The sequence below is a fragment of the Calypte anna genome, chromosome 4A, assembly GCF_003957555.1.
Source record: "Calypte anna isolate BGI_N300 chromosome 4A, bCalAnn1_v1.p, whole genome shotgun sequence".
NCBI classification, from domain to species: Eukaryota; Metazoa; Chordata; class Aves; order Apodiformes; family Trochilidae; genus Calypte; species Calypte anna.
This window is the reverse complement of record NC_044248.1, coordinates 3,173,383-3,199,795: the sequence shown is the minus strand read 5'-3', so window position 1 is coordinate 3,199,795 and position 26,413 is coordinate 3,173,383. Positions and strand designations below refer to the sequence as shown.

The following is a 26,413-nucleotide window of genomic DNA, read 5'->3' as shown; positions in this document are numbered from 1 at the left end:
TCTCTGGAAAAACAGTTTATCAATGGTATCTTTTTTTTAAATCCTTCCAAAAATAAAAAAAAAAAGAGCCAGTAAGTAGAGATTTGGGGGTTTTAAAAATAATAATAATGATTCTGTGGAACATATTAACCCAAGTGAAGTGTTGATGTACTTTACAATGACCACCTGGGGGCATCTCTTGATGCAGGTTGAAGTGCTGGGGTAGCTTTGGAGTCTTGTTCCCTCTGTTTCTGCTCCATCTTGAGGAAATGAAATTTGAGATAAATCCCTTGTGACTAAAAAGGGGTGATCCAGAGGGCATATGCCAAGCAGCCACCAAGGATTATAAGTCACTTTATTAGTGAATAATAAAATACACTTCAGTGAAACTTCTGGTTTGTGTGGATGCATCAAAAATAAATCTCTGCAGACAGAGGTCTACTGACTAGATAAGAGGTTTTTATCAACACTCATGTTACCAGACCTGTAGTAAGATTATACTTTTCCAAAGTGCACATATCTGGGAATGATTTTTTTTGTAGGGTTTATGACTATTCCACTTGATAGCTGATGGGTAAACCCAGGCAGGTGTCTTGTCAAGCAGTCTAATAAATAACAAGTGAGACCTGAAATGATATTTTGGCATTTATTGGATCTCTTCAACTCTTACCAGAGCCATTCCAAGCATGGACTGGGCTTTATACCTCTCGGAGCACATTGAAAGGATTTGCAAGGAGAGCAAGTTCACTGCTTTATGCTGGGGAGTCCTTTTTCACACAATATGTCCTGAAACACCCAGCAGGTTCTGTTTGCAAGTGGAAAGCCCTAAAGCAACTTCAGAGCCTCAGATGGGCAGTTTCAGAGGTAAGATTGATTTGGTTTTTTAATTGGAATGAAAAGCCCAAAGGCAAAGCTTTGCTGAGAGATTTTCAGCTAGAGTGTCTCGAGGCTGCTTGGGGATTTTTAGAAAGAAATTTCCCTTTAGAAGTGAAAATAAAGCAATTTTGTCAAAGTTCTTCAGCTCCTTAGTCATGGATTCAACACAGGGTTAGTGGCAAAGGTTTTACTTCAGCCACTGAAAGGGTTTCTGGTTCAAACTTTGGGCTTGAGATTTTTTTTTTTCCCTAATGTTATGTTTTTAAAAATGGTTTCTAAAAATAAACAAAGCCTGACCTGAAGGCAGGTTGCTTACAGTCTCTAAAACCTGTGCAGGTTAGAAAAGGAAGGGCAGATTTATATATTTGGAATTCAGCAGTTCAGTGATCAGCCTCATACCATTAACCATTGAAAACCCTCAGTGCTTTTGCTGGTAATAAAATATTTTACCAGCTGAATTATTGTCTAGAACTTAGTAGGAAATCAAAAACCTGTTTTGCTAGGGTATTTTTTCTGTGTTCTTGGTTATGGTAGCTTTTTTAAAATGTAAATTTAGTCATTTTTAAATATTAAGAGAGGAATATGTACAGAGTGAAGTCTGTGTGCATGTTTTTCCTTGACACAAAACCCTCCCTGAAGCAATTTGGAGCAGGCAAAATGTGAATCTTTGAATATAGCTGTAACATTTTATTCTTTCAAGCTGTCTGTCTGAGGGTGAGTGGAGCATGTTAATAGCAATGCAAACCTGGAGCCATCCTCTGGCACTCTGACTTTTCAAACCTAAGGTCCAGCACCATGATGGGATAACAGGCACGGAGTCTCCTGAGGTGAAGGAGATGTACATGGAACACCTGATGTATGGGATGCTCAACGTGAAGAAGCTGATGGCTTCCATAGTTTTGGACATGAACCATGCAGAAAAAAAGAGAGATGTCTATTCTTCTGTTTATAATCCAGACTCAGGACTACCAGGTACTTTTTAACCCAGCTTTTTCAGGCTAACTTATAAAATTTCCATGTTTTCCTCCCAAGCAATCAATAAACCCTGTACTATATTTTTGTGAGCTGGAAAATCCTGGTTGCCTTAGGAGAGCTCCTGGTCCTGAGGAGCCAAACTCAGGTGGATTTAAGAGCTCTAAGATCTCCAGCATCTTGAAACCAAGACCTTTAAGCTGGTGGCAGGCAGAGCCCCATTGGGCTTGGCTCCCAGTTGAGACCTCAGCTGGATAAAAAGGGAAGGAAGAGATGCTGGTCAGGGCAATTTCTGAATTAACCTATATTGTGCAACATGAGATTATGTGATGAGAAGCACATTTCAGTGTCCTTGCTGTAGTGTGCTGCCAGACACAGCAAAAAACTCCAGAAAAGGGATTGCAGAAAGGAATTTTTAAGAAGTCTCTTCTAAAGACTGGACTCGCCCTTTTGTCTTTGCTTTGGAAACTTTTTAAACTGTCAAATAAAAGTGGTGCTGTGGAAAATCCTGGTTGCCTTAGGAGAGCTCCTGGTCCTGAGGAGCCAAACTCAGGTGGATTTATGAGCTCTCAGATCTCCAGCATCTTGAAACCAAGACCTTTAAGCTGGTGGCAGGCAGAGCCCCATTGGGCTTGGCTCCCAGTTGAGACCTCAGCTGGATAAAAAGGGAAGGAAGAGAGGCTGGTCAGGGCAATTGCTGAATTATCTTTTATTGTGCAACATGAGATTATGTGATGAGAAGCACATTTCAGTGTCCTTGCTGTAGTGTGCTGCCAGACACAGCAAAAAACTCCAGAAAAGGAATTCCAGAAAGGAATTTTTAAGAAGTCTCTTCTAAGGACTGGACTCGCCCTTTTGTCTTTGCTTTGGAAACTTTTTTAAATTGTCAAATAAAAGTGGTGCTGTGGAAAATCCTGGTTGCCTTAGGAGAGCTCCTGGTCCTGAGGAGCCAAACTCAGGTGGATTTATGAGCTCTCAGATCTCCAGCATCTTGACACCAAGACCTTTAGCAGGTGGCAGGCAAAGCCCCATTGGGCTTGGCTCCCAGTTGAGACCTCAGCTGGATAAAAAGGGAAGGAAGAGAGGCTGGTCAGGGCAATTGCTGAATTATCCTTCATTGTGCAACATGAGATTATGTGATGAGAAGCACATTTCAGTGTCCTTGCTGTAGTGTGCTGCCAGACACAGCAAAAAACTCCAGAAAAGGGATTGCAGAAAGGAATTTTTAAGAAGTCTCTTCTAAAGACTGGACTTGCCCTTTTGTCTTTGCTTTGGAAACTTTTTAGACTGTCAAATAAAAGTGGTGCTGTGGGGCTGTGCTACAGACCAGTTTGGTTTTTTTTTTTTTTTACAGGGGTGTTTTTAGATGAGGCTTCTCATTAGATCATCTGTAAGTTACTACTGCCTGATAATCAGTTGTGTTAAGCTGCTTATTTCCCCTAAGTGCATTTACATTCCACTCAGGTGGGATTTTGTGACTACAGAGCCTCTTCACTGGGTAAAAAGGGGGAAGAATAAAGCAGAAGAGGCTTTATGAAGCACAAGAAACATTTCCCTTTTTACAGCCATGATGTTTTACTGTTGGGATTTATGTTAAAAGCTGTAAGCTGGTTGTGCCTATCACATACTTGTGAATGTTATATTTTAAGAATACTTCCTTTGAGTGACTGATAGCTTTGGTTTTGTGCATCCAGGTGCTGCTGATGTTGCCCAGTATGTTGTTGTCTACAACCCACTGGCATGGAACATCACCACTTTTGTCACTATTTCTGTCAGCCACCCAGCACTGGGTGTGTATGATGAGCTGGGTCAGCCTGTACCAGCACAGGTATTTCAGCTTTCTCTCTTTTCTTGCTTTTCTTTCAATCCTGAATTTTCCCTGACTTGCTCCTACATCCCCTCAAAACATGGAAATATCTGGTATTACAGCATTAGTTCAACTGGACTGTTATTTTTTTTTCACTTGCCTATTCTCTCAACCAGAACTGTGTTGTCTTCATATCTAAAAGGGTTTCTTGCTCTTGGAGTGGTTTTGGTTTGTCCTTTGCATGCCTGCTGTGTGTAACCTGGCACTTCCCACCTTGCTTTTCCTTCTCTGTAAAAACAAGTTTCCAGTAAAGCCTTTTTGCTTGCAGACCTTTCCCACAATTGGGATGCCCTGAAGTCAAGCTATCATTCTTTATTTGATAAAAAAAACAAAAAACAACCAAATTTCCCTGTTCCAGAGTTGGTTTTGAGTTTTTCTTTTGCTAGAAGTGCACATGGGGAATCACTTGAGGCTCAGTGAAATCTCTTTACCAGGAATGAGAAGGTGGCTTAGGGTTTTCTTCTTCCCGTTTGCACTGCTCAGAAGTGCCCTCACATCACCCACTCCTTCCTTTTGAGAGAAAGAAATCTTCATCTCTGAACCCTGCTGGCAGGATCATGGAATGGATGGGATTGGAAGGGACCTTAAGGATGATAAAGATGTGAGGATGTGGCTGAGAGTGCTCTGACTTCTGCACCAGGGTGGGAAGAGAGAGCAGGGGAGTAAGCCCAGTTGACACCAGTAAGGTTGGGAGATCTGCAGTGAGAGTAACTGGTTAGCCATAACTAACTTACTTCCCCATGCTGTCTTTATTTCTCTAATCATGTTTTCCTCCCCAAAACCAAAAGTGCTAAATTGCAGGACATGGATGGGCAGGATACTTGTACTGGAAAGATGATTAAAAAACTGTTGTTTGAGGCATTTTGATATTAATTAACACTGGTGTTCTGATCATGGCACGTGCTCCTGCCTCCCTCTCTGGGTGCTTTGCTTAAGGTCTGGGCACCTCTGGGTGCTTCCCAGTTTTCTCATTCTTCAACCAGTCCCCTCCTTTGTGCTTCAGTCTCTCCTGGCATTTGGCTTGGTTTAATTTCTGGTTCTTTCTGCTCATTTAGCCCTGTTGAGCTGTGCTCTTGATTTTAAGATCTACAATTCCATGGCCAGATTACAGTAAGAGAGAACTTGGTGATTTTCTTGGTGCCCCTCTGTCCTTCACAGGGCATCAAAGCTTAATCCAGGTTCCCCAAACTCCCAATTCAATGCAGCACAGATCTCCAAAATGATTGAGAATTAGGATGATGGTGTGTTTAGAAATTTATTTTCTCAAATAGGGCTTAATTTTTGTAATTTAGGGCTTACAACACGTGAAGATAGTTGCCTTGATAAGTCATTTTTCCTAACGGAGCATTGCCATCTGTGTCAATATCCAGGTTCAAAGCTCACCAGAATCCCATTTCACCTATGATCTCTATATTCTGGTAGAAATAAGTGGTCTGAGCTACAGAAAATACCAAGTTAAAGCCTTGGATGGTGAGAAGTCTGCATTTATTGGAAGATCTGTCAAGTACAAGAGGAAAGACCTGACTGGTGCCCATCAGCAGAGTCAGAAGTTGCTTCCTGTGGGTAACAGCTGCTACCAGGTCTTGTTTGACCCAAACACAAACCTCATGCACAGCATTACAGAGAGGTGAGGCTTCTTTTTAATAATATTTCACGTTCTCTCAACCCCTTGGTAAAAATAAATCCAAGGACTGTATCCTGTGTCGTAATTCTGAGACTTAACTGAGAAAATACCCTTCATATTGTTGGGTTTTTATCTCCAGTTACATGTCCTCCATCCTAAAAGGACCATCAAGGATAGGATAGGGGGGATTCCATGCTCTTGCTGTGATGTTCTTTCCCTGTTTAACCATGCAGTCTGTCTCAGGTGATTTATCACAGTATTCATAGACTCATAGAATGGTTGGAAGGGACCTTGCATAGAATAAGAAACACAATGAAGAAAAATCTGAATTCAAATCCCATTTTTCTCCATCCTTTCTTTCATCCATCTCCATTTAGCAAGAATTCAGCAGTAGGAGAAATGAGATACTCACTTTTTTCACAAGCCTGCAGTCAAGCCCAGTGTTTGAGTTTCAAGTTTTCTTTGGGGGAATGGGAAAGAGCAGGGGGGAGTGGGATGGAAGTAGAAGCAGCAGCTCAGAATGGGAAGAAGGATGAAAAAGGATGGAATTTTCAGCTGTAGAGCCTTATTAAGCTGAGCTACAACACTTAAAACTGGCCTGGAAATACCCTGTAACAGGAGTAGTAGGTCAGACTTGGCTGTGTTTTGCTCTCCAGTTACTACAGGTCACTGGATTATCTCCAGCTAAAGAGTTGGGCAGTTTTTATGGCAGACAAAGTGATTTTTCCAGCTTTGCCAGCAAGGCTGGAGAAGAGGAGCAGCACAGGTAGCTTAGGGCAATAGCACCTTAAATTGCTTTCATGTGATTTCCTAAAGACTGATACAGGGGTTTGAGGAGCTTCAGGGGAGAAAGGAGACAAAGCAGGTGCTGAGCAGCTCTCTGCTTGGCTTTCCTCTTGTCATTGTGTTCAGCACCAGTGTTAAAGGTGGAAACTTGGAGCAAAGAGGCAATGGAATGAACCTGTGCTGGGTTAGGAACTGGCTGGAGGGCCGGGCCCAGAGAGTGGTGCTGAACGGGGCTGCATCAAAATGGCGGCCGGTCACTAGTGGTGTCCCCCAGGGATCAGTGTTGGGCCCAGTTCTGTTTAATATCTTCATTGATGATTTAGATGAGGGGATTGAGTCCATCATCAGCAAATTCTCAGATGACACTAAGCTGGGGGGAGTGTGGATCAGCTGGAAGGCAGGAGGGCTCTGCAGAGGGACCTGGACAGACTGGAGAGTTGGGCTGATCCCAACGGGATGAGGTTCAACACGGCCAAGTGCCGGGTCCTGCACTTTGGCCACAACAACCCCCTGGGGAGCTCCAGGCTGGGCACAGAGTGGCAGAAAGGGACCTGGGAGTCTGGATTGCCAGGAAGCTGAACAGGAGCCAGCAGTGTGCCCAGGTGGCCAAGAAGGCCAATGGCATCCTGGGCTGGCTCAGGAACAGCGTGGCCAGCAGGTCCAGGGAAGGGATTCTGCCCCTGTGCTCAGCCCTGGTGAGGCCACAGCTTGAGTCCTGTGTCCAGTTCTGGGCCCCTCAGCTCAGGAAGGAGATTGAGGTGCTGGAGCAGGTCCAGAGAAGAGCAAGGAGGCTGTGAAGGGATCCAGCAGAATTGCTGTGAGGAAGAGCTGAGGGAGCTGGGGGTGTTGAGGCTGGAGAAGAGGAGGCTCAGGGGAGACCTCATCACTCTCTCCAACTCCCTGAAAGGAGGTTGGAGCCAGGGGAGGGTTGGGCTCTTTTCCCAGGCAACTCTCAGCAAGACAAGAGGGCAGGGTCTCAAGTTGTGCCAGGGGAGGTTTAGGTTGGAGATGAGAAAGAATTTCTTTCTGGAGAGGGTGATCAGGCATTGGAATGGGCTGCCCAGGGAAGTAGTGGATTCTCCGTGTCTGGAGATCTTTCCAAAGAGCCTGGATGTGGCACTGAGTGCCATGGGCTGGGAACTGCAGCGGGAGTGGATCAAGGGTTGGACTTGATGATCTCTGAGGTCCCTTCCAACCCAGCCAGTTCTATGATTCTATGATTCCTTGGGATGGCTCTAGGGACCTGAGGTTGTGCAGTAAGTGGCTTGTGATGCTGGAGCAGCTCTCTCTTCAGCACCCTGGGTTGATGTTTCTGTCTTAGAGTGTTTCTGTTTTACAAAAATAATATATCTACACCAAAACTCCAATTATTTACACACCACCAGATGTCTTGACAGGAGGCACTTGTAATTCTCTGCTGTCCTCAGTTCCTAAATCTTATAAAATAATTTGTTCACTTTGGGGAAACAGATTTTTTTGCTGTTTTTGTTCTTCCTTTCTTTCTCCCCCTCATTCCTGCTGCAGTTCAGCTTTACATCTGTCATCCACAAACCATATTCGTAAGTAATACAGTTTTGTAAGTAATAACTCTAAAATAGTTTTGTCACTAATATAATTTTTCCTCTTCTGTGGATTCCCAGGGAGAGCAACCAGAGTGTCCAGCTGACCCAGGAGTTCTTTGAGTACCACGTGAATGGAAATGTCAGCAAAGGACCTATCTCAGATAACTACTTGTTTGCCCCAAATGCTTCAGCTGTTCCAGTAGCAGAAGCAGTGAGCTTGGAAGTGGTTTTTGGGAATCTGATGACAGAGATCCGACAGTATTTCTACAGGTACAGCACCATCCCAGCCCCACTCCTGTGGAATGGTGAATTCTCTGCAGATACATAGGGGAGAAGTTCTTTTAGTTCATCCTAAACAGTGAGCTCTGGGTAGGATTTAGACAAAATAATAATTATCATCCATAAAAACAGTACTGAGGAAGGTGAAAATTGAAGTTGATGTCTTTTTTCATGGGTGGAATTTGGATGTAGTGGTTTGTATTTAAAACTGTGACTCTCTTCCTTATAAGTGAATTGGAGAAAGGAGAAATTAATCCTCCCCTGAGCTACTTTTCTGGGTTAAATTGTATTAATCTACAACTCCTTCACCCTCTTGAATCTGGTATTTGATTGAAGGATTTTTTCTTTACATGACATTTGGACAGGATTGTTAAGAAGGACCTCTGGAAAACAGTGGGATTCTGGCATCATAATTAATGTTGTCCAGATTGAATAAAACATGTATTCTGTAGAATGTAAATGTGTTACTTGGGGAGACATAATTATTTTAATTTTGAGAAAAACAAAGGCTCTCTAATCAAATGAAGAGTTCTCTTTAACATGGCAAGTGTAAAGAAGATGGTAGGTTATCTTTTACCCTAGTTGAATATCTGTACATTTAAAAATTCAGCAGGAAAATAATTTTAAAAGATGAAATAAAATATTTAGATGATTTTTTTTTTTTAATTTTAAATATTTTAAATCTTTTAAAGCAAGGAAGTTGTCTATGTGCAGGATGATACATGAACAATCTGCAAGTCTTGACATCACCCATCAACTGCTCCCCTTCCTAAACTCTGCACCTCTTTGCCCTCCTTTTTCCAGCAACATCAGTGCTCAGGATTACAGCTATGCAATCTACACCAGGCTGTTTGCAGTCCCAGCTGGCTATGATGGGAAGTTGCTTTGCCAGAGGATTGAGCAGGAATACAGGGTTGGGCCTCTGGAATTCAATCGTGAAGCAGTGCTGAGGACAAGCACAGGGCTGAGCACCAGGCAGCTGCTCTACACTGATAACAATGGGTACCAGATGCAGAAAAGAGCATTCAAGACATATGTGAATAACACAGTGGCTCGGGTAGGCATAAAGGTGTCAGGTAATGTCAGTGGCTTTGTTTTTCCAGGGGTGGTCCCTAAGTTGCTGTTAACACCCCATGGTTTACTCTGTGTTTGCAGAACTATTACCCCATGGTCCAGACTGCCTACATTGAGGATGAAAGCACCAGGCTGGTGCTGCTTGCAGAAAGAGCTCATGGTGTCTCAAGTCAGGGAGATGGACAAGTGGAGGTAAGAGAAAAAACTATTTCTTTTCTCAGAAAAGCAGGATTTTGGAGCTGCTGGCTGTGTCAGTCAGGGGTGGTGGCTGATCTCTGACATTTACCTTCCCAATCAAGGTGATGCTCCACAGGAGACTCTGGAACAACCTGCAGTGGGACCTGGATTATAATCTCACTTTGAATGACTCCTCAGTGGTTCACCCTGTGATTTGGCTCATTTTGGGACCCAAGGCTGCCACCAATGTTCTGTCCAAGATGAGTGGGCAGGCATTAGAACACAGACCTGTAGTCATGTTTGCAGCATTAGCAGGTAACTCCTTTGGTGCTGCCTTTAGCATCTGAATGGTTTGTTTAGTTATTTTGCTCTGTTTCATGCTGTCAGGTTTATAAATGCTGTCTTCAAGCCTCCTGTGTGGGAAAGTTAGGATACAGTGAGTTAGGAGGCAGATTTAGAGCCTGCTAATGACTTTGCATTCATTCCAAACATGGAAGTTGTCCAAGTGTATGAAATGTTTCTCTTGTTATGTAATTATCTCTACTTTAAGAGGAAAATAAATTTTAAAGCATCTAATGAGAACAAAATGTCCACACAGGGAATTGGTGCAAAGCAGCTACCACACCATACATCAGCTTCCTGGATTCTGACTCCTTAATGACCATTTTCGAGTCATTCTTTTTAAAGATATTTAACTTATTAACTGAAGCTGGTCGTGGAATAGCAACTTCAAGCTGCAGTGAAATTTGCTTTCTGGAATGCTGGTTTATTGCACTTCTCCAGCAGTTCAAATCCTGCCAGGCTGGTGTGTGTGATGGATGTTTGATGTTTCCTTTCTTTCCCTTGGCATGGAGGAGATAAACCAAAGCCACCCAGACAACAGCAGAATCCAGTCCATGATTCACCTGTGACTCTCCCACCCAATCTTCATCTCCAGACTCTGAGCATTCCAGGATGGAATTACAGCTCTAATCATGAGGAGCAGGTCCACAGCATCCTCATGGGTAGGTGCTCCCAAAAAGGTGGCTGGATGTTAACACTTCAAGCAGATGGATTGCTTTTCTGTCTGTCCTCTGCTGCTACTGCTTTCATTTATTCAACATTATTTTTTTTTTATTTATTTATTCAAAAATATTTTTTATTTTATTTATTTATTCAAATCCTCTATCAAGAAAATTAATTGTGCTGTATGATTGCTCTACTCAAACACTGAACTATTTCTGCTGCATGTGTGTCATTCCTGTTAGTGTCATTCCCAGTAGGACCTGCTGAGTATTTCCTGCTCTCAGTCCTTGCTGATTTTAAAAAATGGGAATTAAGATGAGCTTATGAGAGTGTAAAGCTGAAAAAAAATTGTTTTATTTTTAAATAAAATGTTCACACTTTGTTTTCTCTTCAAGGTAAAGAGAAGGAAGGTGCTGCAGACTTCAGTCGTGTCCTGTTAAGAATTAGGCACTTGTATGAAGCTGGAGAGGATCCTGTGCTGTCTCAACCTGTGGTGGTAAATCTGAAGGTAAATTTAGTCCTCTGAGTCAGAAAACCACTTGATGTGGGTTTGATGCAGAGAGAACTGCTTCTGGAGTGAAACATCCTCTCTGCTTGAGACTTCACAAAAGATGAGTCCAAAAACATCCCAGCATCACTTCAGCATCACTTCAACTTCAGAGGGAAGAGAAGCTTGTTTTACTTTTCCTGGGCTTTGCAGCACAGAAACCTTTGCTCCTGATGAAGTTGCCACAGGCAGGGCACAAAGATCTCTGTAGATACCTGCAGGACTGGTTCTGTTCAGCTCTTGGTTGTGTAACCCTTCTGCAGCACCTTAACCAGTGCAGAAAAATGGGAATCACGGTTGCTTATTCTTTAGTTGTACCTATAGTAAAGAAAATATGGGCAGGATTAAAAGAAACTAACTTTTTTTTTCTCCTCTGTCATTTATTTCTTGAAGTTATAGAAGCACAGAATGGTTTGGGTTGGAAGGGACCTTAAAGCTCATCCAGTCCCAACCCCCTGCATGGGCAGGGACACCTCCCACCAGCCCAGGTTGCTCCAAGCCCCATCCAACCTGGACTTGGACACTGCCAGGGATGGGGCAGCCACAGCTTCCTTGGGCAACCTGGGCCAGGGGCTCAGCACCCTCAAATTAAAGAATTTCTCCCTAATGCCTAAGTTGTTGAAACTTTGGTCACTTCCATCACATACTTTGCATTTTCAATTTCTTCTCAGTTTGATCTTTCCTATGAAGTGTGATGTTTCATAACACATGGCAGGGGTTGGTTATATTGAAATATTGCAATGTTTATTGTGTTAACAGAAACATGGGGAGCCAGGTGTTCTTTTTAAAAAGTACATTGTGAGTTGCAGCAGTTTTCAGTACTCTCTGGTTTGACTCCTTGTCTTCTCCTTACTCTCCCAGTCCTTGCTGAAGGGATTAGGATCAGTGGTGCTGGTGCAGGAACGCTCACTCACAGGCACTTGGGATGTCAACACTTTGAAGAGGTGGAAATGGAAGACTGCACAATATCCCAGCAAAGGTAGGTGGGAAAAGGTGCTTGCTGTCTGTGCTGTTGAAGCTTGAGGAGAGGTCTAATTAAAAATATAAATTACATTTGCAAGATTAAAAATGTTGTTGTTCTTCTGGATGACATTTAGCAAAGATTCCCTGCAAGTATTTCTCTGATGACTTCTATTGCCTGGAAGTGTTGAACAGCTGGAAATCTTTCTGGAGTTACCTTTTCCAAATAGAAATGATTACTTTATGAAGTCACACTTGCACACAGGTGGATTTTGATAGATGCTGATGAGTTGTGTTAAGCTTTTTAAGCCTGTGCTGCAGAAAAACCAAAACATCTGCAGTTGAAAATCCCCACTGTAAGCAGCTTAAAGGGCTGTGAGGATGTGGTTCAGGTCAGGGCTGGCACTCAAGTCAAATGCTGAGGGTGACCTCATTTCATTCCTCATTCCAGTCAGTCTCTTGGACATTGTCCTGACTCTCACACCTCTAGATGTGCCTTGCAAAAACCTGGCAGAGGTTTTGGGCTGGGTTGGGTGGGAGTTACAGCTCTGCTGGGCCTGCCCTAGGACTTGGTGTTTGCTCATGGTGAAGAAAAGATGCAGGGCTGGGGATTCATTCATTTTCTGTGTGAGTCAAGATGTGAAAACCTGGTGGATTGTTGTATATTTTGGTGTGATGAATGGGTACTTCTTAGGCTCCATCCTGGTTGCAGCCTGGTTGCTGCTCAAACAGTAGCTTCCAAGGAGTTAAATCTGTTGAGGTAGAAGAATATGTGGAGTTGAGTAAAGCTTTGAATAAATTACCATTGATTTTGTCTTTTACAGGATTCTCCAACAATACAGAGACCTCAGAAAATTATACAGTGACTGTTCACCCAAAGGAGATAAGGACTTTCTTTCTATACTTTCAAGGTCATTAAAGATGGAAGTTTTATTTCAGGGCTGAGATTGTAATGGCTTCCAGTTTTTACTGCATGATATGAGTGATTTCAAAAGACATTCTGCTGCTGTGAATGAAAGGAATGGTCACTTTGGAATAAACTTTCATTTAATTCCTGGCCTGAGTTATGGGTATTTTGTCTGTTAATTATTTACAACTTCTTCTGAAATACATTCAGCTAAAGAAAACACAGAAATTACCTTGGTGTTGCATCACAAGCATGTTGAACATTTTTGTGCTCACAGCTCAAAATGATGGCTAAGTCACTGAAGAAAAAGCAGAGCTGAAAATGTAAGTAAAAACCTGGCTTCCAAGGTGTTGTGGGAGGAGCCTTTCTTGCTCCTGAGGCTCAACGAGCTGCTGGCCTCTCCATTGCCTCACACCAGAGTGAGCTGAGCTTCTCTCTGTGGGTGTGTGTCCCACCTTTATTGGCCCCCTGGTAATAGGGGGCCTGCCCTAACCAGGCACAGGTGGACTCACACCCCCTCTTTGGCAACTCGAGGCACCTGGTTTATCTTGTTTCTCTACATTTCCCCCCCCCCCCCTTTTTTTTTTTCTTCTTCTTATGGGATTTAACCCTTTATACAGCAAAGCTTTCCTGGTTTGCCCTACCTTACAAACATTTTTACACAACACTGATTACAGGATTTTTCGACTGACACAAACATACATTTCTTTACAAACATACACTTCTAGCTTACAGGATTTAACCCTAGCCTCGACTGACACAAACATACACTGCTGCAGCCCAGGCAAACCGTTCAATGTCAGCCCAGGCACTTTTCACAAAGTCTCTGCCTTTCCAACTTGAGTTGTTCTTCTCCCTCCTGTATCTGCTCTTCTCTTGGCTTCCCTCTGCTCAGGGGTTTCCAAAGTGAGAATCCTTATCTTGGCTTCCCTCTGCTCAGGGGTTTCCAAAGAGCTTGCTGGTTCCTCATGGGTTTCTGCTTCCTCATGGGATTACAGGATTTAACCCTTCCTCATGGGATTCCATACACGGGTTTTAACCCTTCCTCATGGGATTCCATCCTCCTGGCTTCCCTCTGCTCAGGGGTTTCCAAAGAGAGAATCCTTATCTTGGCTTCCCTCTGCTTAGGGGTTTCCAATCCAAAGAGCTTGCTGGTCATACCTTTCATGGAGAGTGTTAGCCCAGGCACTTTTTCAAATCAGGGAGAATGTTCCTGTTGCCAGCTCCTCACACTGCTGCTTCTTTAGACATCTGTATGTTGCCCACATTCTCCACCAAATGTAGCAGGAAGAGCCTTTCTTGCTCCTGGGGCTCGACGAGCTGCTGGGCTCTCCATCACCTCACACCAGAGTGAGCTGAGCTTCTCTCTGTGGGTGTGTGTCCCACCTTTATTGGCCTCCTGGTAATAGGGGACCTGCCCTAACCAGGCACAGGTGGACTCACACCCACTCTTTGGCAACTCGAGGCACCTGGATGTCTTGTTTTTCTACACCAAGGTCTGGAACAGAGGTAAAGAGTATTGACAGCAAAGCTGAAGCAGTCATCCAGGGACTGCTGACTACTAAAAGCAGATATAATAATAATAATAATAATAATAATAATAATAATAATAATAATAATAATAATAATAATAATAATAATATGTGAATGTTTTTACATACCAAGGTTATTTCATCTCCTCTTAATAAAAGTTTTTTTCAGAGCTTAGCTGGAGGTTAGATCATCTTGACAGCAAAGCAGAGAGAAACAACTTGTAATCTCCAGCATCTGGCAGATAAAGACTACACCAAATTTTTCTTGATCTGTCCTTAATCTGTGGCTGGCAGTATAGAGCAGAGGGTTTTCAGCCTGCTGGTTGTCCTGCTTGGTCACCTCTGCATCAGGTACATCATCTCTGGTTCTTTTCCACTTGGGACAAAATACCTGGTGAGGATTTTTCCAAGGCAGGCAGACTTCTACTTTTTTGTGGTTATTTTGATAGCTTTAAAATAAAAATAGCTCTGTGATTAACTTCAGGGTATATTCTAGTGTCAAGCATGGTCTCAGGTGAACTGCTCAGTGTCTATTGGTGCCCTTCTGCCTAATAACAGAACTGAAAAGAAGCCTCAGCCTTGGCTTTTTACCAGTACTGGTGCTTATTCACTATTGAATAAGTGAAGTTTCCATTCTGGTTAAATTTGGTTACAAGTCCTGTGTTAAGAACAGACTAAAACAGCCACATTTAGGAGCAAGACTTGATTCTAAAGCCTCATCTGTTCTGCTGTGTTTTAATTTCTTACCAATTTTCTTGGCTTAGTCCTACAGAAGAGGCTTCCTCTCCTTTTTTCTTTTTCCCTTTTTTTTTTTTTCCTTTTTCCTTTATTTTCTTTTATCTTTGTCTTCTTTTCCTCCTCTTTTAGGCCATGCCATAGAACAACCTTTTACTTCCCTCACCTCTATTCAGCTGACATCTGAGTAGGTTTTGTGTGCTAAGGTAGAGCAAATGTATGAGCCTGGCTGAGGAATCAGTGTTTAGAAACCATGCCTACATGGACAACATGTGGTTACTTTAGGGTGTGACCTCTCTTTTTGTCATTAAAATTAAAAAAAAAAAAAAAGAAAACTAGTACCCTTGGAAGCCTTTGTATCCTTCAAGCTGAAGTATAAAAGCCCTGTAAAGAATGGCATCCAGGAAATGATTCAATCAAGGGCTGAAAACTAGACAGGAGTATTTACTCTGCAAATATTAATTTACTGGCTGTAATATATTCCTTGTTTTTACAGTGTAATGTGCCTGGGCCTTCTGCACTGAGGAATGTGTTTGAGCAGAGTCAATATCCAGTGATGAAAAACTCCTTCCCAGGGCTCAGCTCTGTGTTCCCACCCCAGCAAGTCCCAGTGAGCTCAGCTTCATAGAATCCTAGAATTGGCTGGGTTGGAAGGGACCTCAGAGATCATCAAGTCCAACCCTTGATCCACTCCCGCTGCAGTTCCCAGCCCATGGCACTCAGTGCCACATCCAGGCTCTTTGGAAATATCTCCAGACACGGAGAATCCACTACTTCCCTGGGCAGCCCATTCCAATGCCTGATCACCCTCTCCAGAAAGAAATTCTTTCTCATCTCCAACCTAAACCTCCCCTGGCACAACTTGAGACCCTGCCCTCTTGTCTTGCTGAGAGTTGCCTGGGAAAAGAGCCCAACCCCCCCTGGCTCCAACCTCCTTTCAGGGAGTTGGAGAGAGTGATGAGGTCTCCCCTGAGCCTCCTCTTCTCCAGCCTCAACACCCCCAGCTCCCTCAGCCCTTCCTCACAGCAATTCTGCTGGATCCCTTCACAGCCTCCTTGCTCTTCTCTGGACCTGCTCCAGCACCTCAATCTCCTTCCTGAACTTCCTGAGGGGCCCAGAACTGGACACAGGACTCAAGCTGTGGCCTCCCCAGGGCTGAGCACAGGGGCATCTTCTCCTCTTTACCTGCATCCGAACTTATTCATTGCATTTGTGAAATACCTATGGAGGACATTTTAAGTAGTAAATAATACTAAAATCCTCACAAATTCTGTATATGGTTAATACAGTGTCCCAGAGCATCACATCAAGCTTGCACAAACTCCTCTTCCACCACTGCCTCTTCAGTCTCCTCTTTCTAACTGTGTTTTGGAAGCCAATGGATTAGTCACATCAATTAATCCCTGGGTTGAGGAAATGAAATGACTTTTTAAAAACTGCTACCCAGACTTAAAACAGCTTTTCAGAAGTGCAAAGGAAAACCTTGCTCTTCAGTAAACAGAATGTGTTGCTTCTCTGAGTTCAGCAAATCAATCCAGGACACTGGGAAATTTTGAGGGCTTTAATTTTAGCTCAGTGTGGAAAATAAAATGCTTTTTTTTTTTTCTATGGTGCAGATGTTCTCCTCTTGCTAAGAGAAAGATCAAGTGCTTTCCCTACTGCTGTCAAGATGGAACTTAAGAAAACCAGTGAATGCATCACTTCAGCTTGTGGTTTCCTCCTCTTGTGCTTCTTCCATAACAGGATTGTGGCAAAACCCTTCTCATGGAACTTCCTGCCCCTTTTGGAATAAGTTTGAAGGGGTGATAAGCTCTAATAGAAGTTGAACATTTCAGCTGTCCCATTGCAGCTCTTCAGCTGGCTGTGACACAAAGGACGTGGTAGAGTAAAGCTGATAAATGCTATTTATTCAGACTTGTCCCAAACAGACACTGCTGCAAAGGACAGAGGATAAAAGTCATTCTCTTAAGAGAAAATCACCACAAGGTCACACAAATCTCATGTAAGCCTGAACATCTGGGCAAATGCCATAAAATTTGTGTGTGTCTGAAAGGCTTTGGAAAATGACATGTGTGACAGTCCCCCTTTGCATCACATAAATAAACTTTTTGGACCTGATTTTATATAAACTCTCAGGAAATACTCATCTGAGCTGTTGTCTGCAGCTTTCTTCAAAGAAAGAAGGCTGAAATAAGTGAAGAATGGATAGTGTTTACATTAAAATAGTAATAAGAAGTTTAAACAAGCCCCCAGAAAGTGGCTTATCTCACTGGGGAGCTGGACAGAGGGGTTGGCATCAAACACTGCTCCCTCTCCTGTGCCGGCTGGAGGGCCGGGCCCAGAGAGTGGTGCTGAACGGGGCTGCATCAAAATGGCGGCCGGTCACTAGTGGTGTCCCCCAGGGATCAGTGTTGGGCCCGGTTCTGTTCAATATCTTCATTGATGATTTAGATGAGGGGATTGAGTCCATCATCAGCAAATTCTCAGATGACACTAAGCTGGGGGGGAGTGTGGATCAGCTGGAAGGCAGGAGGGCTCTGCAGAGGGACCTGGACAGACTGGAGAGTTGGGCTGATCCCAACGGGATGAGGTTCAACATTCCAAGTGCCGGGTCCTGCACTTTGGCCACAAGAACCCCATGGGGAGCTCCAGGCTGGGCACAGAGTGGCAGAAAGGGACCTGGGAGTCTGGATTGCCAGGAAGCTGAAGAGGAGCCAGCAGTGTGCCCAGGTGGCCAAGAAGGCCAATGGCATCCTGGGCTGGCTCAGGAACAGCGTGGCCAGCAGGTCCAGGGAAGGGATTCTGCCCCTGTGCTCAGCCCTGGGGAGGCCACAGCTTGAGTCCTGTGTCCAGTTCTGGGCCCCTCAGCTCAGGAAGGAGATTGAGGTGCTGGAGCAGGTGCAGAGAAGAGCAAGGAGGCTGTGAAGGGATCCAGCAGAATTGCTGTGAGGAAGGGCTGAGGGAGCTGGGGGTGTTGAGGCTGGAGAAGAGGAGGCTCAGGGGAGACCTCATCACTCTCTCCAACTCCCTGAAAGGAGGTTGGAGCCAGGGGGGGGTTGGGCTCTTTTCCCAGGCAACTCTCAGCAAGACAAGAGGGCAGGGTCTCAAGTTGTGCCAGGGGAGGTTTAGGTTGGAGATGAGAAAGAATTTCTTTCTGGAGAGGGTGATCAGGCATTGGAATGGGCTGCCCAGGGAAGTAGTGGATTCTCCGTGTCTGGAGATCTTTCCAAAGAGCCTGGATGTGGCACTGAGTGCCATGGGCTGGGAACTGCAGCGGGAGTGGATCAAGGGTTGGACTTGATGATCTCTGAGGTCCCTTCCAACCCAGCCAGTTTTAGGATTCTATGATTCTGTTCCCTGCTGCTTGGCCAGAAATTCCAGTGTTGGAAGCTGAGTGTAGCTGTGGCTGAACCCCATCCATCCCCTGAGCTGCACCACACTCTCCCGCAGGCTCAGAGAAGCACAGGACTGCCAAAGGACCTTTTGTTTTCAGCACAAACACCATTGTCATGCAAGGTGTGACACTGCATGGGGTCAGGGACAAGTTCTTGCACTGCAGCCCCAGATGGATTCTGATACTGGTTGTTTGGTCAAGGAGCAGATTTATTCCCCCACTGAGCAACCTCCACAAGGCCCTGGGGACCTGGCTGAGACATCCAGTCTGACCTGAGGGCACTAAGTCACTCAGTTACCTGGCTGCCTTGCACATCTCCCCTTTGAACCAGGTAAATGCCACCCCTAGAGAGCCAGCTGGCCTGCAGCAAGGTCTCTGCAGGGCAGAGAGGACAATCTGGGACATTTAGCACCCCACAGAGCTCCTAACTATGGCAGTGAAGGAGAAGTGAGATGCTCTTCTTCCTCCTGAGCAGGCCAGCACATACCTTGCCCCAGCTGGGATCTCCCTGGTCAGCCAGGGCTATCAGAAGGAACAATCTCCCTCCTGAGCAAACAGCCAGGATGCAAAGCTGGTTTCCCTGTCTTAGTCACACTGTGTACCTTAAAGGAGAGGCTGGTTTCTACTGGTGAGCAACTGGTTGTGCTGGCCACAGCAGGGTGGTAAAACTGGAGGTTTGAATAGCTGTGAGCACAGAGGTGTGGGGCAGGCACCAGTGTTTGCCAAGGGATAAAGCTGGGCCCCCCCTGGAGGGCCAGCAAGGATTGGGTGGGTCAGGTGCATAAAGTACCTGAGAGTAAGAGCAAGCTCCATCCTCCAAGAGAGCCCGGAGGGTGTTCCTCTTCAGAAGGAAGCCACCAACATGTCTCAGCTGGAAACTGCCATGGGAATGCTCATTGCTGTCTTTGACAAATATGCCAGGTCTGATGGGAACAGGAACAGCCTCAGCAAAGCAGAACTCAAGAGCCTCCTGGAAAAAGAGTTCCCAAACTTTATCTCGGTAAGAGGAGAGGATGTGGTGGGTGCAGGGGCTGCCTGGGAGGAGAAGTTTAGTACCTAGGAGGAGAAGTTCCTTTTGGGAACACCCAGTGGTTTGTAGACTAATCTGAAAGAAAAAAAAAGAAATAAAAAAAGTGTTGGGGGGGTCTTCCCTGGTTGCTAAATCCATCACTCCAGTTAGCAGGACAGGGGCTTTGAAATAAATTGGGGAGCATCTTCAGAAGTCACCTGCTGCTTCTCTTTATCCCCAAATTCAGAAGCTCATATCATGGCACAGCTGCTGTGAAAGTATTTAGGGTGTCAGCAGTCCAAAGGATTGCTTGCAGATGGGGAATCTCTCTAAAGATTTATCCATAAAATAAGTATTAACTGAATATAGACTTCATACTTCAAATAAATTTAAACCAATGTCTTGTCTTGCAGACTAATAGCTGCAAGGGGGAAAAAAAACACCCAAGAGAATGAGTCTGACCTCAGAAAAAAAAGTTTCACCTGCATTTCACTGACATTTTTATCAATATTTTTTTATTTGCAGAACTGTTCTGGGAAATAGAACCTTTAAATATTTCTGGTCTTAGAAATTATTATACCTGACACAGCTCACAACTACCTGGAAAGCTCTTGAATCAATCAGAGACAGAAATAAATCCATACCACAGGGCTGAAGGATTGGATTCTGAGCACACAAAAGCATAATTCCCACATAGGCATTTCAGAAGCTTCAGCTCATAGATTTCCCTAAACAATTTAAAATTCTTTTTTTTACAAAATTTAAATTGATTCTAAGACACAAAATGAAAAGGAATAAAATCTTCCAGACTTCTTTATCAGTCACTGGTTGGATTTGTAGTGATTTTTAAAAATGCCTGTGCTGTGCTTTCAAATGAAACCTGAAATTACAGAATGAGGAATGGAGTTCATCTGGCCATGAGCCAAGATGTGCCTTCAGGTTTCAGTTGAGGCAGCAATTGTTTTAAGTTCCCGGAAATTTTCTAAAAGTTTCAATGATTTCTTTCCAGCACAACAGCAGATCTGGGTTTTGTTCAGCTCAGTTGTTTCCTGCATCAAATGGGTCTCTACTGCCATCCCTTGTTTGTTTTTCAAAACTGCATTTTCTAAAAGCTCTGAGTTAATCAGTGCCAGCACTCAGGACAAAAACCCCTTCTGATAGTTACCTGAGGGAAAAAAAAAAACTTCTTTTGCTAACTTATTTTTGGAAAAAAACCGATAAATCTCCTTGTTTTTTTCTTGGGTGATGTCTTGCTTAACATCAGCCTTGAGATGGACCGGTTCAGGCAATCTGTCATTGGGGCAACTTAGAAAAATAAGGTTTATTTATGATATTTTTCCCTGCCCTAACTCAAGCTCAGCATCCCACTTGCTTCAGGAGGTGGCTTCTTGGACCCCAGGTACCAAGCCCTGGGAGAGCATCACCACAGCATCCCAGAATGGTTTGGGTTGGAAGGGACCTCAAAGCTCATCCAGTCCCAACCCCCTGCATGGGCAGGGACACCTCCCACCAGCCCAGGTTGCTCCAAGCCCCATCCAACCTGGACTTGAAGGAACTCCTTGAGGCCCTCTGAGGCTGCTTGCACCTTTGCTGGGGTTCATGAAGCTGAACTCAGTGTCTCCTGGTACAGAACTGCTCCAGCTCCTCCTGCCCAGCCCTTTCCTGGGGAATGGACTGGTTGAGCTGGGTGATGTCCTTTGCCCAGCTTAGCCATGACAAATATCTGTTTAAATGCAGAAAACAGACCTCTCCATGCCCAGCTCTCAGATGGAATGAAGCCAGGAGCATCACCCATCAGGTGTGGGTGGGTGGGTGGGTGATGTCCTTCCTGCTGTGGTCTCTGTGGGCTCAGCCAAACCTAGTGCAAAGGAACTTGTGGCTTCATATGAGCTCCTGGCACAGAGAAAGCCACAAAGGTGAGCAGAAGGCTGGAGGAGCTCTCCCATGAGGATAGGCTGGGGTTCTGCCTGGAGGAGGCTCCAGGGAGACCTCATGGGTGGCTTTCCCAGTACCTGAAGGGGCTACAGGAAAGTTGGGGAAGGGCTTTTGGCAGGGGCAGGGAGTGACAGGACAAGGGGGAATGGTTTTAAGCTGGAAGAGGGGAGATTGAGGTTAGACATTAGAAAAAATCCTTTATTGTGAGGGTGCTGAGCCCCTGGCCCAGGTTGCCCAAGGAAGCTGTGGCTGCCCCATCCCTGGCAGTGTCCAAGTCCAGGTTGGATGGGGCTTGGAGCAACCTGGGCTGGTGGGAGGTGTCCCTGCCCATGCAGGGGGACTGGGTGAGCTTTGAGGTCCCTTCCAACCCAAATCACTCTGGGATTCTATGATAGCCAGACATATGATGCACAAAAGAAGGGAAGGCAATTTTTAAAGGTAAAGCTGACTTGCAGAAAAGGTGACAACCTGGCACTGCAGGTGGCTCACTGCCTGCAGGAGCTCTTGCACCTCCATCCCACCCCATGGAAAGGTGCAGTGTGGCCAAGCTGGTGTCAGCCTCACGGTCCCCACGTGTCCTCCCACCCTCCCAGAACCCCCCCCAGGGCCCTGGTTTGGAGTCAAGGTTTGTGCCACCTCTCACCTGAGTCTGCTCCTTTTCCTTTGCAGTCAGGGAAGGACAAGGAAGCCATCGATAAAGTCTTCAAGAACCTGGATGACAATGGAGATTCCCAAGTGGACTTCAAAGAATTCATGATCTTTGTGGCAGCTCTGACTTGCTGCTGCCACAAGTACTTTGAGCAGAATGCAGCCTGAGAACTGTTGCCCTGCTCACCAGAAGCTGCCTCTGCCTGTGCTCCCTGCTCATGGATGGGCTCCCCTCACTTCTGACACGTACCCTCAGGCATGCTGAGCTGTGAAAATAAACCCTGCTGCACTTACTGCCCTGTCTTCAATGGTAATTCTGGTTCCTCTGTGGAAGAGCCTGGGTTTCATGGCTCCCACTGAGTATTTTCTTGCTTGCTCTGCTTTCAAAAATTCTGTTCTCAGCCAAAAGGCTCCATGTGGCCTGACTCCAATCTAGAGATCTTGGAGGAGTCCAGAGGAGGCCACAGAGATGATCCCCTTGGAGCCCCTCTCCCATTAGACAGGCTGAGAGAGTTGGGGTGTTCAGCCTAGGGAAGAGGAGGCTTTGGGAACACCTTAGAGAAGACTTTCAGATCCTGAAGGGGCTACAGAAAAGCTGGGGAGGGACTTTTTACAAGGGCTTGGAGTGATGAGATGAGAGGTAATGGTTTTAAACTGGAAAAGGGGAGATTTAGGTTGGACATTAAGAAGAAATTATGTGTTTTGAGGGTGCTGAGCCCCTGGCCCAGGTTTCCCAAAGAAGCTGTGGCTGCCCCATCCCTGGCAGTGTCCAAGTCCAAAAACAAGGAAGGGAGGAAGCAAAGGAGGGAGGGAAAGGGGGGAGGGAAAGGGGGGAGGGAAAGGGGGGAGGGAAAGGGGGGAGGGAAAGGGGGGAGGGAAAGGGGGGAGGGAAAAGGGGGGAGGGAAAAGGGGGGAGGGAAAAGGGGGGAGGGAAAAGGGGGGAGGGAAAAGGGGGGAGGAAAAGGGGGGAGGAAAGGGGGGAGGAAAAGGGGGGAGGAAAAGGGGGGAGGAAAAGGGGGGAGGAAAGAAAGGGGGGAGGAAAGAAAGGGGGGAGGAAAGAAAGGGGGGAGGAAAGAAAGGGGGGAGGAAAGAAAGGGGGGGGAAAGAAAGGGGGGAGGAAAGAATGGGGGAGGAAAGAGAGGGCGAGGAAAGAGGGGGGGAGGAAAGAGAGGGGGAGGAAAGAAGGGGGGAGGAAAGAAAGGGGGGAGGAAAGAAAGGGGGGGGGAAAGAAAAGGGGGGGGGAAAGAAAAGGGGGAGGAAAGAAAAGGGGGAGGAAAGAAAAGGGGGAGGAAAGAAAAGGGGGAGGAAAGAAAAGGGGGAGGAAAGAAAAGGGGGAGGAAAGAAAAGGGGGAGGAAAGAAAAGGGGGAGGAAAGAAAAGGGGGAGGAAAGAAAAGGGGGAGGAAAAGGGGGGAGGAAAGAAAAGGGGGAGGAAAGAAAAGGGGGAGGAAAGGAGGAGGAGAAGGAGGAAGGGAAGGAGGAAGGGAGCGAGGAAGGAAGGAAGTTATTTTTATTTTTTACCACAGTGTGGCACTAAATGCAGCCTTTTTATTCCCCCTGCACTCCATGCAGCCCTTTTATTCCATAGATCATTGAGTGAGGCAGAAGGCAAAGAGTTTGTGTTGAGATTTAAAAGCAAAGCAGAAGTGTTCTTAGCATCACAGCAATTTTATTTGGAAGCCAAGACTTTGAACCCCACTGTGAGCACTTCCCTGACCTCAGGGGAAGCAGCAGGAGCTGATACCCCACAGAGGCTTCATCTCTGAGGCTCTCAGGAAAGCTTGGCTCTAGCAGCCCAGTTTCAGCCCTCTCCAAGTTGCTTCCCCTGGTTCTCAAAGTCCAAATCCCTTTTGCTGTTTGCTGGGGACTTGACTGGTTTTAAACCTCAGCTTTTAAAGAGCATCTTTGGTGAAAAGAGATTTACCTGGTGACCCCATGGTATCTACTGCTGCTCTGCTGCAAGAGCTATCATCACAAATGCTCTGATTTACCCCAGATTTCCCTCTTACTCCTCAATTTCCTGCCCCCAGTGCCTGATACACACAATTTCACTCACCCTCTAATGCCATTTTGCCTGGGTTTTTTGTTTATTTGGGGGGTTTTTGTATGTGGTTTTTTGTGGGGTTTTTTGTTTGTTTTGGGTTTTTTTGTGTGTGGTTTTTGTTTTGTTTTGTTTTGGGGGGTTTGGGGGGGGATTGTGGGGTTTTTTGTTTGTTTTTTGGGGTTTTTTTTGCAGGTTTTATCTGTATTTGGAGGGCACTTGCAGACTGGGCTCACTTAGCTCCAAGCTGCTTGGTAACCCCAGCACCTCCCAACTCCCCCCCCCAGCATCCTCACTCTGTCAAACAGTACCTGAGCCACTACCCCTCAAGTCTGCTCTAAAACAAGGAGGGTATTATTTTCCTCATTGTCCCTATAAATTCTTACACTTGTGTTACTTTTCCTCAGGTGTCCTGGTCCTGCTTGTCCCTCTGGGGACACCTGGAGAGCCCAAAGAGTCAGAGCAGGGATGCTGTGTGCAGCTTTGCTAAGCAGAGGGAGCTGTGCACGTTCAGAGCTGCCAAAAGAGGAGGAAGAAAAGGGGTTTGGGGTTGGGTTTTTTTTTTTCCTTCTTTTCTTTTTCTCCCCTGTAGATCGTTTAAAAGCTGTAGCTCAATGCTGAATATTAATTTCAATGTAGTGCTGAAAATTCAGCTGATGACACCTCGGAGAGAAAATCATCCAGGAATAAAAGCAATTAACATATAGCTCCCACTTCATCATAGAACAAAAGACACTTTTCAGAATATATTATTTAACCTAAAAGCACTTCAGCAGTGTCACTTTAATATCTTTCAATCCCCTAACTTTCTTTCCCAGTATTATGAATTATTTTTTCTTTTTTTTGCTCTGAGCCCCCAGAATGTTCTGTGCATTTCCTTCCCTGGGGAAAGTTTTGTCATTCAAGGTTCAAGCTGCTGGATGGAGCTGGTTTTATATCTAATATTTAATCCCAGCTCCTAGGCCTATGGGTATTGCAGAGAGTGAGATAGTTTAAGAAGCAGGAGAAGGCAAAGGTAAGGGAAAGAACAGAAAATGCAGCCCAGGAAACAGGAGCCAAGAGCTGGGGGCAGGAGATGTTTAAATGATGTTAATGGAAAAGAAGATATGGGCAAAAAACATCACTGGCAAATGGCAAGAGGGGGAATCATCATCTCTGAGGAGTTTCAGACTAGGTGAGGCTTAAAAGCAGAGATCAGAAAGGCAGCAAAGCAGCCAACAGGTGCTTTTGTTACACAGAAAATACATAAAAATACATAAATACATAATAATACATAAACTCACATGGACAGCAGATAATTCTGTATTTCCCACCTCACAATCTGCTGTCAAGGTTCTCCAGTTTTTAAAATGACATACAGAGAGGTGATCTTTAAGCTCCCTTTTAACCCAAACCATTTTATGATTCTATGATACTAAAAATCTTTTTTCTGGGTGTGTTTATAGGAGAAAACAGACACAGCATGTCTGTTGTCACTCATGGTCCTTTATACTACAGCTTTACTGGGGAAGTTTCTTCATTATTTTACATTATTTTACCTTCAAGTTCACTGGGGCTTGTGGAAAAAAAATATTTCACTCAGTCAAAAATCATCTTTAACTCCCCAGTCAACCCAGTCTGGGGCTGGAAACTGGTTCTGTCTCTTCCCCAGGTTCTCCTAGTAACATCCCACACCAGCAACATGGATCTTCAGCACTTGATCTCCAGTGCCAAGGTGAAGCTCTTTACAGAGCAGATTTTAACTGCTGGTTTCCTTACAAAAGGTGGGGAGAGGAGGAGGAGGAGAAGGAGGAGATGCCACCTCTCTTATGCAACAGTCTCACAGTGAAATGCTCCTGGAGGAGCTGGGAAATTGCCTTCAAACCTCTCCTCAGCTGAAACTCACCCACGCCAGCTGAGTGAGCTGAGCAGCAGCAGCCAGGGGGGAAGGAGACCCAGGGTGATAAGAGACCCAGGGTGATAAGAGACCCAGGAGTGGAAGGGTTGGACTTGATGATCTCTGAGGTCCCTTCCAACCCAGCCAATTCTATGATTCTATGAAGGAGACCCAGGTTGATAAGAGACCCAGGGTGGAAGGGAGACCCAGGGTGGAAGGGAGACCCAGGGTGGAAGGGAGACCCAGGGTGATAAGAGATCCAGGGTGATAAGAGATCCAGGGTGATAAGAGACCCAGGATGGAAGGAGACCCAGGATGGAAGGAGATCCACGGTGATAAGAGACCCAGGGTGATAAGAGATCCCCAGGGTTGATAAGAGACCCAGGGTGATAAGAGACCCAGGGTGATAAGAGACCCCGGGTGATAAGACCTGGACAGACTGGAGAGATGGGCTGACTCCAATGGGATGAGCTTCAACAAGGCCAAGTGCCGGGTCCTCCACTTTGGCCACAACAACCCTATGCAGCGCTACAAGCTGGGGACAGAGTGGTTGGAGAGCAGCCAGGCAGAAAGGGACCTGGGAGTCTGGATTGCCAGGAAGCTGAACAGGAGCCAGCAGTGTGCCCAGGT

General features: G+C 45.4%; 2 protein-coding genes across 2 annotated transcripts in view; both read left to right on the top strand.

Moving 5' to 3' along the window:
* The window catches only part of MAN2B2 (mannosidase alpha class 2B member 2), a 29,420-nt gene extending 16,649 nt beyond the window's left edge, over positions 1-12,771 (top strand). Inside the window, exons 8-19 of the mRNA XM_030450097.1 lie at positions 653-843; positions 1,641-1,827; positions 3,522-3,655; positions 5,065-5,321; positions 7,745-7,936; positions 8,750-9,002; positions 9,101-9,211; positions 9,319-9,511; positions 10,051-10,200; positions 10,597-10,709; positions 11,610-11,727; positions 12,533-12,771. Coding sequence (XP_030305957.1) covers positions 653-843; positions 1,641-1,827; positions 3,522-3,655; positions 5,065-5,321; positions 7,745-7,936; positions 8,750-9,002; positions 9,101-9,211; positions 9,319-9,511; positions 10,051-10,200; positions 10,597-10,709; positions 11,610-11,727; positions 12,533-12,627 — 1,994 coding nt within the window. The 3' untranslated portion in view covers positions 12,628-12,771. The remainder of the gene's footprint in view (positions 1-652; positions 844-1,640; positions 1,828-3,521; positions 3,656-5,064; positions 5,322-7,744; positions 7,937-8,749; positions 9,003-9,100; positions 9,212-9,318; positions 9,512-10,050; positions 10,201-10,596; positions 10,710-11,609; positions 11,728-12,532) is intronic.
* Positions 12,772-19,021: 6,250 nt separating this feature from the next.
* Positions 19,022-22,066, top strand: S100P (S100 calcium binding protein P). The gene is made up of 2 exons (XM_008497383.2): positions 19,022-19,276; positions 21,890-22,066. Exons 1-2 carry the CDS (start codon positions 19,139-19,141, stop codon positions 22,034-22,036), a joined length of 285 nt encoding a protein of 94 aa, XP_008495605.1. The 5' UTR covers positions 19,022-19,138; the 3' UTR covers positions 22,037-22,066.
* The last annotated feature ends 4,347 nt before the right edge of the window (positions 22,067-26,413 follow it).

Bases quoted from the DNA above. Each gene is read 5' to 3' on its own strand.
- S100P (XM_008497383.2), top strand. From the start codon at position 19,139: ATGTCTCAGCTGGAAACTGCCATGGGAATGCTCATTGCTGTCTTTGAC. The intron at 19,277-21,889 runs GTAAGAGGAGAG...TTTCCTTTGCAG, and splicing joins AGTTCCCAAACTTTATCTCG to TCAGGGAAGGACAAGGAAGC.